The 12,330-nt window shown below is 39.8% G+C and overlaps 1 protein-coding gene across 1 annotated transcript in view; it reads right to left on the bottom strand.

The window, feature by feature from the left end:
• The window catches only part of LOC140934491 (hemicentin-1-like), an 89,108-nt gene extending 78,010 nt beyond the window's left edge, over positions 1-11,098 (bottom strand). The window contains exons 1-8 of the mRNA XM_073384107.1: positions 10,996-11,098; positions 9,461-9,499; positions 9,075-9,365; positions 7,819-8,193; positions 4,748-4,786; positions 4,362-4,652; positions 3,051-3,425; positions 608-661 (exon numbers count right to left, since the gene is read on the bottom strand). Coding sequence (XP_073240208.1) covers positions 608-661; positions 3,051-3,425; positions 4,362-4,652; positions 4,748-4,786; positions 7,819-8,193; positions 9,075-9,365; positions 9,461-9,499; positions 10,996-11,098 — 1,567 coding nt within the window. The remainder of the gene's footprint in view (positions 1-607; positions 662-3,050; positions 3,426-4,361; positions 4,653-4,747; positions 4,787-7,818; positions 8,194-9,074; positions 9,366-9,460; positions 9,500-10,995) is intronic.
• Between the last annotated feature and the right edge of the window lie 1,232 nt (positions 11,099-12,330).

Below are 12,330 nucleotides of genomic sequence, written 5' to 3'. Positions count from 1 at the left end.
CTGTTCGAAGCAGCAAGTATTGCCCAAAAAGTTACGAGGGATTTTGGGAGGTTCTGTTTTCAAAGACCTCCTTACAATTTAGATATTGCGACAAAGGCGCGTCCTAGAATCTTCTAACAAAGTACATTCGGCTAGTCCATGTGTTCGAACTTCCCACTAATATATTGCGGGAGGCACAACTGTAACTGTAACTGTGAATCTTCATAATTAATTGAATTTCATTTGAAATCTGGAACAACGACGTATTCATTCCGCGCGTTGTATCGTTGTCGAAGCGAGGCTATAGCAGGTGGCGATGAGGCCCGAGTTTTCTTAAGCTTCCAGCAAAACCAAACAGGAACGGTGATAACAGTGATAATCACAGTTACCAAAAGTCCAATCAAGAGCCAGGGGTATCTTAAACTATCAATCCAACTTTTCTTCTCTGCAGGCCTCTCTCTTTTCTGACCACCAGCTTCGTTCGAATCTGTTGAAGACAGAAAATAGAACTTATAAGGACTTCAATACTTTTTCATCTCACCGGAGGTTATGCATGCATGTTTATTTGCTTGTGACCTACAATGGGTACCATAATGGCACCATTTCGACTCTTTTGAATTCACCTAACCTGAGTTCGCTGCTAAGGTCGTGGAGGTACTTCCGTCTTCGCTACGGATTTCGTCTGCATGGAAAACAAACAATTTCTTAGTGCCCTCACGCATTATGTATTGATCTAATTTGCAGCATTGACTAGCTAATGGCCTAGCTATTCCGGTCATAAATTATAATAATAGTAATTAATAATAATAAGTAATAATAAGACCGGCCTTGAGCGGGAGTTGAAACGGATCTGGAAATTGCGCAGAGTAACTATGGTGCCAGTCATAATTGGTGCAATAATAACTGCAATAGAAACTCTCTCGAAAGGCATAGACAAGTGATTAGCAGAGATTGGTGTCACCTGTCTTTTAGAATCATTGCAGAGAGCGTGCTTAATTACTGGGTACAGCCAGAATCCTTCGCAAAGTCTTAGACACCTAAGGTCACGAGCAGTGACTTGATGTTTAAGGGAGACTTCAGCTAGACATCCAGAAGCTGCGTTTAATGAGTTATCATCATCATCATCAATATCGTGATCATGATAATGATCATTATCATTATTACTATTATTATTATTATTATTATTATTTTCGACGAAGCTGTTGAAGGAGCCATTCAATCGGACTAGTTATGTGTTTCCTTACTTTTAAATGGCAAATATTCGTCATTAACACATTGTGAACGCTATTTAATTACCCCCTTTTTTAGTGATTTGTTTTTAGTGATTGTCTTCGTAAGAATGCAATTGACCTTGAAAATAGTTTCGTCTTTTTCTAATCGAAATAAATTGTTTTAATTGAAATGAAATGTTCTTAATTTGAATAATTTTTGTTTAATGTAATGAATTTTTTTCTAATCAAAACTAAGTGTTTTTTTGACGAAAGGAATTGACTGTGAATAGTCTTTCGACGAAATAGTTTTTTTTAAGTGAATTAATTGTAAATAAGATTTTAATACTTAAGATTGTTATCATCATTATAAACTATAACGATATAAAAGAAGGGAGAGATGCTGGGATATTGAAAAAGACCCTCAACTAATTTAATTTGGTATAGACTAACGAGAGTTGGGTAGATTACAATGGAACTTCCCTATTAAGAGGACCTTTAAGGTTCAGAACCTTAGAGGTTCACGTTATTGGTAGAAAACTGAAAACTGTTCCCCCAACAGCGCTCTTGCTCTCATCAAACAATAAAAATCACTAACTTCTGACCGGGCAACATTGCCCAAAGACTATGACGTTAGACGATAAAGGTAAATTTCCACTGCCCCGTAATTTTTACCAGCGTAAATAAAATAGAGGCAATGTATTAAAGGTCGCGCTTAAATGTAAAAGTTGAATGACCTTCCATACATTGCCTCTATTTTATTAACGCACATACGCTCGTAAAAATGTTCGCGACAGTGGAAATCCACCCTTGTGTTGGGTTTCATAAATTTGCACTCTGACGTAGAAGTTTTTCTTTGTTGGCTACAGCTTTTTCAAACAAACGATGTCGGAAGAAGAGCAGCTAGAAAACCTGTAAGTCATGAGTAGTAGTAGTACTTGTGGATAGTTTCAATCCTTCTTTCGCCAGTAAAACTGAAATCACTCCACTAACTTCGCGACGCCACCGTTTGTGTACTTGAGAAATGCCGTCTGAGGAACAGAAATATCTGTAGAAATTCCATACTGATGACGTATCATTAGCCAGAATTGGGTGTTGCTTTTGATTGGTCATGCGGGGGGAAAATTTTCTTCAACTAATCAGAAGCGCCATTACACAGATCTGCATAGGTAGTGATACGTCACAAGTGTGGAATTTCAGTGCTCGTTTCTCCGACGTAATTTCGCGAGCAAACCTGTTTTCCCAGGCTAACTGATGACTATATATGGTTTACTAGATGTAAGACTGTTTTGTTTTCCTTCCGACGTTTAACGTTTATCAAAATAGCTGTATAATTATGATAAATAACTTAATCTCAGTGATTTTGCTTCTGTTTTCAATGCAATTTTTGTACAGAAAAGTACGAAAAATTCACTTTTTGCTGAAAAATAGCTCTGTGGCTAGACCTCATGTCACCAATAACGGCTATCTCGTAACCATGGCAACAGGGTGCCATTGACGAGTGTGAAAATTCTGTCTTACTCTCTATGAAAATATCTGTCTGTTCACAAGTAGATTTTAATACTCATTTTCAAAATTAAATGATTATGCTTTACGCCTTGCTTTGCCAAGAGAGTATCTCGAAACTCAGGCCGTACAGGAGCCCATCGTAGGCTACTACCCGTATATGAATGTATACTGAGAAGAAAATAACATATAGTTAGAGCGTTCTTTAAAAGAGCTATAGTAAGAATTCATTACTAAATTCATTCGACCGAGCTAGGTCCGTCGGGCGTTGAATTGCTGCTTGGGAAGGATTAGATAGATTAAGTTTCGCTTGTTTGACGGTTTTTTTTATAATTACGATTATGGGCAACCACTTACCAATCTTTTCGTGAACTATTATGTAAGCGTTCCGCACAGCATAACCACGTGTGTTTCTCACAATGCAAGTGTACTTTCCTTCACTTTTCTTTGTAACGTTTTCCAAAGTCAAAGTGACTTCATGGAAAGCGTGCCTGCTATTGCTAGTGGGAAGGCTATTAATGGAAGGTTGCTGGTTCTGTTTTATGTCTTCATACTGAAATTTGCTGCCTTCAGTGCTGTTACCAGAGCTGTTGAAATGCAATGGAAACCATCGTAGCCAGTGGAAGTGAGGCATAGCATCACTGTATGCCCTGCATAGCAACGTGGCGCTTTCGCCAACAAAAGCAGTTGCGTTTATCATCGGAAGGACAACTGGCTTGGCACGGGCTCGTTCTATGTGTACGAGAGAGAAAAACGTAGTTGGTCATACTATGAGAGTATCGTTGAAGTAATGACAACCTGAATGACTACATGTATATATATGCACAATAGACTCGACTGAAGGAGTGTCCAAAATGAAACGGCCACATTTTTCTTCCAATTCGCCATGGGCTGTAAATGCTTGTGAATCTGAATTACACAATCATGTAAAAGTGAAGTCATTTTGCAGACAAAAGCACTTTTTTTCACAAAATCGAATTGCTTCAACTTTGAAGTGTTAATTTTACATTGTTTTTAAGTAAGTAAGTAAGTAAGTAAGTAAGTAAGCAAGCAAGCAAGCAAGCAAGCAAGCAAGCAAGCAAGCAAGCAAGTAGGTAGGTAGGTAGGTAGGTAGGTAGGTAGGTAGGTAGGTAGGTAGGTAGGTAGGTAGGTAGGTAGGTAAGTAAGTAAGTAAGTAAGTAAGTAAGTAATTAAGTAAGTAAGTAAGTAAGTAAGTAAGTAAGTAAGAACTTTATTATAATGTCGAGGTCGCCAGCATATATAGACAGGGCTGTCAATAAGGGCCGGTAGCCGGCCAAAACCGCCGGGTAGTTAGCCATCCTTGGCCGGCTGCCATCATCTCCTTCTACCATAACTGCTAGAGTATGACTCTCCTGCCCTCTCCTGTGGGCAGGAGAGTCATGTTAAATACTCCCTCCTCTCGTACCTTGCATTCCCGGCTCCAGCCGCCTTTTTGGCTTCCTCCCTTTAGCCGTTTTTCTTTTCGATTGCGAAATATAAAGCATTACTGCATAGTTCCTCCCTAATTCTCCTGCTTCCCACACTTATAGAACTCCCAACTCCTGCCCTTTCCTCTCTCGCCTCCCCTATCTCTCCCTCCCCAAGCAATGAAGCTTCTGACAAGAGGGGTTGTGGCTGTAGTTCATGCGAGTCAAAGCAATACCTTACCATGCACGTCAACATAGTATGAATGGTTGATCCATCCAAGATGGTTACTGACGTTACAGGTGTATATTCCAGTATCTGACGGTACCACGTCCTTTAAACGCAACACATACTTTCCATCCAAGTATAGCAAACGACCTCTTCTCTCGTTAAAGGGTTTTCCGTTCTTGTACCATGCTATCGTGGGGTGAGGATATCCTTTAGCGGAACAGTCAAGTTTTACTGAGTTACCGACCGGTAGGGCTAACAGTTCCTTTTGTAGCCTGAATTTTGACACAGTAAACCTCGGGGCCGCTGTAAGAAGAAAGCGAAGGGTGTTTGTGTTAAAAGAAAAACCATTGCCTGCTTGTTAAGCTATAAGGAAGTGCCCTACTCGTTGCTATTCTTACCTGATGTTAAATTCCTGTTTACTGTAGGTGTAGGCAGCACTTTAAACAACAACAACAATTAAACAAAAAAGAATAATCATAGTCAGAAACTTTAAAACAATTTCAAAGAGTCAAAAGCGACTAACAAAACAGCCATCACAATACAAGAACCGAGGCAAGCAGCGGGCAACGCAAGATCTCGTCTGTATTTTAATTACAACAACAACAACTCCAACATTTTGTTGGACAAATTACTCTCAGTCTTTTATGGGAAGAAATAACGTACCAAAAATACCGAGAGTTGCTTGCGTCTGAGAGCTAAAAGATTTCCTCCTGTATATATGGCTGCGGGGAAGAGGGGAGATCGTAGGCTTCGCCTCGTCTTTGCCAACAGTGTGGCATAGACGAGTTCAAATAGCATATTTCATTTAAGGTTTATTGGCATTCATCATGCCCTACCAACAGTCACATAAAATATATGCAAATATGGCATAAGCTAAGCCAAAACTTACAGTGCGGGGTCTTTCCCAGGGCGGATAAAGGTTGGGCGAAGAAACGAGCGTCTCCGAGCAAAAAGGTGTGATGCAGTGGACTGGGACTCTGCTTAGAAATGTCGCTTGTTTACGACTTCGGTCAGGGCTTGGATGTGGTTTGTACATTAGACACTGCCGCTATCATTGAATTATGGCGGCTTGACTTGTTTTCTTGCACTTCTTCCTCGTTCCTTTGTGCCGGTACACTGTCTCCGAGAGGCAAATATTGCTATTTTTTGCGGGAGGTTTAGTTGGAGTAGACAAACATCTCTTTCAAAGGGTTTCTTTTATTACTTTCATGACTCTACCACTGAATTGTATTTTCGTTCTGCTACTCGCCAATGTCGATGTTATTCCAAAACAAAAACAACTAACTAATGTCTAAAACACAAAGGAAAATCTCATCCATGTCATCCATGGCAAAACTAAAAGACAGCAGATCGTGTTTCATAACTAGATGACGTGTACTTTATAAATGCGTGCAGCTCGTGCAAGGTGAAATTATGCTAATTTCAATCACCGTCATCCTTCTTTTTAATTTTGAAAAAAACATCTCATACGTCTTTCTGTTTCTTCGAAACTTCAAAATTAGTTTCCCCTCAGTTTTTACTGTTTACCTTGTTTTGTTTTAGAGAGAAAAACGGAGAAAAAAACCTTACAACTAAGCTCAATGAATTTTGTTTACAGGCGGTTGCCGGATTTGCAACGCATTGCGCGAATCGCCATGGCACGTTGCACCCGAGAAGCAAAGTTTGAAGAAGTACAACGCCAATATATCAATATATATCAATCTAATTTTTCCATTGTTTTCCATTTGACAAAATTGTTGTCCCTTGTACCGCTCTTTTGCATCCTGCTTACAAGAGCAATAACCAAACGCGCGGTGGCTTGGGTCGGGTCTTTAACAGGAATGTACCGTTCCATTGGGCACGTGGAATTTCCGAGATTTCAAACCGGAATCTTGTTGAATGGAAAGCGACCTGCGACTACTCTAACCGGGGCCACTGAGACAAAGTTGACCAATTGGATTACAGGAAAATAACAATACATTCCAAGAAAGTTAGTTGTTAGTCCAAAAATTACCACAAAACGAAATAAACAACATGAATCGAAATCAACCAGTCAAAACCTACAGACGAGAACGTTTGAACGCGCTGAACAAAGCCGGTGTTTCTTGAGAGGTCCGTTAGAGCGTAAACGTTACTAATAATTTTGGTTTGACGTTGCATGTTATTTTAAAGCGCGGTAATGGTAGCGAAGAAATTACTGGTAGATGACAAAAAAACAGCTCGTGTCAAATAAGTAATGTCTTCTGGGTATTAAATGTAAAGTAACGAACAGAAAAACGTTGTTTGGGTAAACACTTTGCTTTCTTGAAAAACGTTTGCTACCAATATTTCTTCAGGATTTACGAGCTGCTGATTGGCCCACAATTAACTTTCTTGGAATATATTGCTATTTTCCTGCAATCCATTTGGTCAACTATCTCTAAGTGTCCCGGTTACAGTAGTCAAGCTGTAAAGCAAGCTGGCTCACCTGACATAAATATGCCCTGGTAACCTGGACTGAATACCCTGTCATTCTCCACCCCACCCAAACAAACAGCCAAACCACACACACGCTTGGTAAAATTTGGCATATCAGTAGTTTTCGTTTAAACTATATTATGTCTGAGTGTAGATATCAGATGGTTTACGCGAAGGTTTTTCTTTGTCAGTCCGGGCTTTTTCTTGATTTAAGCGACCGGGAATTTCGGAGCCCCACCCCACCCCCCTCTATTACTTTAAAAGAGCTCATGATATGGCCACCAATAATCTAGAGAATAATGTACTCATCATCTCTAAGATCTAGGAATAACTTGATGGACACATCCAAAAACAAAAATTGATGTCATTAAGATCCCATGTTTTTTTAAGAATTTTTTGACAGAACCCAAATTTCATCAATTTACCGTTAAAGTGACCTTAAAAGGAAAAATACTTCATGATAATGTGGCTGATAAAATTAAGAAGTTAGCTATCACATTATTAGCAAAAATATCATGATGCCAATATTTGTTATAAAAGAAATAACTGGAACTTTGCTTAAAATCCGTAAAAAGAGAGGTTATCCTGATAGAAAATTGGATATGTGTATTAGAAAAATTAAAAAGGAAGTAGAAATCTGAAATTACTGTTTTGTCCTTTTATATTCATGTGTCGATCTGTTTTTCACAAATTATTCACTAAAAAATAAACAAAACCAAACCTTTTCTTTAGTAGAAAAGCAGATTTTGAAAAATAGGCTGTCAAAATTCGGTTGCTATGTTAACATCAATTTTGACGTATACGTTACGACGACTTTAAAATGTTCTCAAATAAATTTGAGGAAAACTCACTCAGTTTGGCGGTCATAACTTGAACGGTTTTGAAGTTTTCTAATGAGAAGCCATTATTAAGTTCACACGACGGAGCTAGGCCCGTCGGGCGTTGAATTGCTGCTGGGGAAGGATTAGATAGGTTAAGTTTCGCTTGTTTGACGGTTTTTTTTCCATAATTATGATTATGGGCAGCTACTTACCAATCCTTTCGTGAACTATTATGTAAGCGTTCCGCACAGCATAACCAAGTGCGTTTCCCACAATGCAAGTGTACTTTCCTTCACTTTTCTTTGTAACGTTATCCAAAATCAAAGTGACTTCATGGAAATCATGCTTGCTATTGCTAGTGCGAAGCCAATTAATGGAAGCTTGCTGGTTCTGTTTTATGACTTCATACTGAAATTTGCTGCCTTCAGTGCTGTAACCAGAGCTGTTGGAATGCATTGGAAACCATTGTATCCACTGGAAATGAGGCATAGCATCACTGTATGCCCTGCATAGCAACGTGGCGCTTTCGCCAACAAAAGCAGTTGCGTTTATCATCGGAAGGACAACTGGCTTGGCACTGACTCGTTCTATGTGTACGAAAGAGAAAAAAAGATGGTCATACTATGAGAGTATCGTTGAAGTAATGACAAGCTGAAGGACTTCATGCATATATATGCACAATAGACTCGACTGAAGGAGTGTCCAAAATGAAACGACCGGATTTTTCTTCCAATTCCCCATGGACTGTAAATGTTTGTGAATCTGAGTTACACGAGAAAAAGTACAACATAGCCTCCATAAAACGTGTAACTAAGAAGTTTCTGGAAGTTTCACGTTGTAGTCGTGCAAAACTACGGCAAAGAAATGTACAAAAAAAGTGTGCTGCACGTGCAAAGTTGCTTTTGCTAATTAGACGTATTGCTGTTTTTCACCGTTCTCCGGCGTTGCCTTCGCCGCCTAACATTACACGATTTTATATTTTGTTTGAACAAAATATAAATATTATCGAGAGCTTCGCTTTTAGCCCTGGCTAAATCTATATATTAGTGTTGACGTCGCTAGCATACACAGGGCTGTTAATAAATGCCGGTAGCCGACCGAAACTGCCTGCTAGTTAGCCATCCTTGGCCGGCTACTTTCATCTCCTTCTACCATAACTGCTAGAGTATGACTCTCCTGCCCTCTCCTGTGGGCAGGGGAGTCATGTCAAATGCTCCCTCCTCTCGTACCTTGCATTCCCGGCTCCAGCCGCCTTTTTGGCTTCCTCCCTTTAGCCGTTTTTTTCGATTGCAAAATATAAAGCGTTACTGCGTAGTTCCTTCCTGTTTCTCCTGCTTCCCACACTTATAGAACTCCCAAATCCCGCCCTTTCCTCTCTCGCCTCCCCTACCTCTCCCTCCCCAAGCAACGAAGCTCTTGATAAGAGGGGTTGTGGCTGTTGATCATGTGAGTCACGGCAACACCTTACCATTCACTTGAACATAGTATGAATGGTTGATCCATCCAAGATGGTTACTGACGTTACAGGTGTATATTCCAGTATCTGACGGTACCACGTCCTTTAAACGCAACACATACTTTCCATCCAAGTATAGCAAACGACCTCTTCTCTCGTTAAAGAGTTTTCCGTTCTTGTACCATGCTATCGTGGGGCGAGGATATCCTTTAGCGGAACAGTCAAGTTTTACTGAGTTACCGACCGGTAGGGCTAACAGTTCCTTTTGTAGCCTGAATTTTGACACAGTAAACCTCGGGGCCACTGTAAGAAGAAAGCGAAGGGTGTTTGTGTTAAAAGAAAAACCATTGCCTGCTTGTTAAGCTATAAGGAAGTGCCCTACTCGTTGCTATTCTTACCTGATGTTAAATTCCTGTTCACTGTAGGTGTAGGGAGCCCTTTAAACAGCAACAACAATCAAAGAGAAAAGAATAATCATAGTCAGAAACTTTAAAACAATTTCAAAGAGTCAAAAACGACTTACAAAACTGCCATCACAATACTAGAACCGACGCAAGCAGCCGGCAGCACAAGATCTTGTCTGTATTTTAATTACAGCAACAACAACTCCAACATTTTGTTGGACAAATTACTCTCAGTCTTTTATGGGAAGAAATAACGTACCAAAAATACCGAGAGTTGCTTGCGTCTGAGAGCTAAAAGATTTCCTCCTGTATATATGGCTGCGGGGAAGAGGGGAGATCGTAGGCTTCGCCTCGTCTTTGCCAACAGTGTGGCATAGACGAGTTCAAATACCATATTTCATTTAAGGTTCATCGGCATTCATCATGCCCTCCCAACAGTCACATAAAGTATATGCAAATAAGGCATAAGCTAAGCCAAAACTTACAGTGCGGGGGCTTTCCATTCAACCCAAAATTCCGGACATTTTGGTTTGGTTCGACTAGAATATTCGGGACCAGCTTTGAAGGTGAACCTCTTTGATCTTTCTGGTCGTTTCGGTCGGTGGGACCGAAAAGTCTCTTTCCATTTGACAAAATTGTTGTCCCCTGCACCGCTCTTTTGCATCCTGCTTACAAGAGCAATAACCAAACGCGCGGTGGCTTGGGTCGGGTCTTTGACAGGAATGTACCGTTCCATACGCTCTTCTCACATATGGTAATATGCCCGTCTAACCTCGTTTACGGGTAAAAATTCTTTTGAAATTCAAATACAAAAACTTCGTCTGATTAGCATTTCAAAGGACTTTTTACTCAGAAACGAGGTTAGACGGGCATATTACCATACGTGAGAAGAGCGTATTGGGTCCGTGGAATTTCCGAAATTTCAAACCGGAATCTTGTTGAATGGAAAGCGACCTGCGACTACTCTAACCGGGGCCACTTAGACAAAGTTGACCAATTGGATTACAGGAAAATAACAATACATTCCAAGAAAGTTAGTTGTCAGTCCGATAATTACCACGAAACGAAATAAACAACATGGATCGAAATCAACCAGTCAAAACCTACAGACGAGAACTTTTGAACGCGCTGAACAAAGCCGGTGTCTCTTGAGAGGTCCGTTAGAGTGATGACGGAGGCGAAAAGCGTAAACGTTACTAATAATTTTGGTTTGACGTTGCATGTTATTTTAAAACGCGGTAGTGGTAGCGAAGAAATTACTGGTAGATGACAAAAAAACAGCTCGTGTCAAATAAGTAATGTCTTCTGGGTGTTAAATGTAAAGTAACGAACAGAAAAACGTTGTTTTGGTAAACACTTTGCTTTCTTGAAAAACGTTTGCTACCAATATTTCTTCAGGATTTACGAGCTGCTGATTAGCCCACAATTAACTTTCTTGGAATATATTGCTATTTTCCTGCAATCCATTTGGTCAACTATCTCTAAGTGTCCCGGTTACAGTAGTCAAGCTGTAAAGCAAGCTGGCTCACCTGACATAAATATGCCCTGGTAACCTGGACTGAATACCCTGTCATTCTCCACCCCACCCAAACAAACAGCCAAACCACACACACGCTTGGTAAAATTTGGCATATCAGTAGTTTTCGTTTAAACTATATTATGTCTGAGTGTAGATATCAGATGGTTTACGCGAAGGTTTTTCTTTGTCAGTCCGGGCTTTTTCTTGATTTAAGCGACCGGGGATTTCGGAGCCCCACCCCACCCCCGTCTATTACTTTAAAAGAGCTCATGATATGGCCACCAATAATCTAGAGAATAATGTACTCATCATCTCTAAGATCTAGGAATAACTTGATGGACACATCCAAAAACAAAAATTGATGTCATTAAGATCCCATGTTTTTTTAAGAATTTTTTGACAGAACCCAAATTTCATCAATTTACCGTTAAAGTGACCTTAAAAGGAAAAATACTTCATGATAATGTGGCTGATAAAATTAAGAAGTTAGCTATCACATTATTAGCAAAAATATCATGATGCCAATATTTGTTATAAAAGAAATAACTGGAACTTTGCTTAAAATCCGTAAAAATAGAGGTTATCCTGATAGAAAATTTGATATGTGTATTAAAAAAATTAAAAAGGAAGTAGAAATCTGAAATTACTGTTTGGTCATTTTATATTCATGTTTCGATCTGTTTTTCACGTACTTCTCCTGTAGAGAGCTTTGTCTGGCTATTGACTTTCTTATCGACAACATCTACGTTCGTTTTGGAAGCTCTGTTTTCCGGCAGGTTATTGGTATACCAATGGGCACCAACAGTGCACCTTTATTGGCTGATCTCTTCCTTCATACCTTCGAGTATGATTTCATGGTCAAAACAATGAAACAGGATATTACAAAAGCCATCCAATTCAGCAACACCTTTCGGTACATCGACGATTTATTCAGTGCTAACAATGTGGACTTTGGAAATTACATCAGCGCAATTTACCCGTCGGAATTGGAACTTAAGGACACTTCCACATCGTCTACTGAAGTGTGTTATCTCCACACTAATATCAAGACTGGCGAAAACACACCCTTCCGTATCAGCATCTACGTTAAGAGAGAGGACTTTGCATTTCGCATTGTCAACTTTCCTCATATGGACAGCAACATTCCCGCCAATCCAGCTTACGGTGTTTATATATCTCAACTGGTGAGATATGCTAGAATTTGCACGTCCAAAGTTGACTTCATCAGTAGACTCCGTGGACTTTCATTACGACTCAGACAGCAAGGCTTTGAAACCAATCTACTTCAGAAATCATTTAATAAATTCTTCAGTCGCCATGGTCTTATCGTCGAGAAGTATGGTGC

This window comes from Porites lutea, chromosome 4, assembly GCF_958299795.1.
Source record: "Porites lutea chromosome 4, jaPorLute2.1, whole genome shotgun sequence".
NCBI lineage: Eukaryota > Metazoa > Cnidaria > Anthozoa > Scleractinia > Poritidae > Porites > Porites lutea.
Note: the sequence above shows the minus strand (reverse complement) of the source record. Positions and strands in the feature narration are given on the sequence as shown.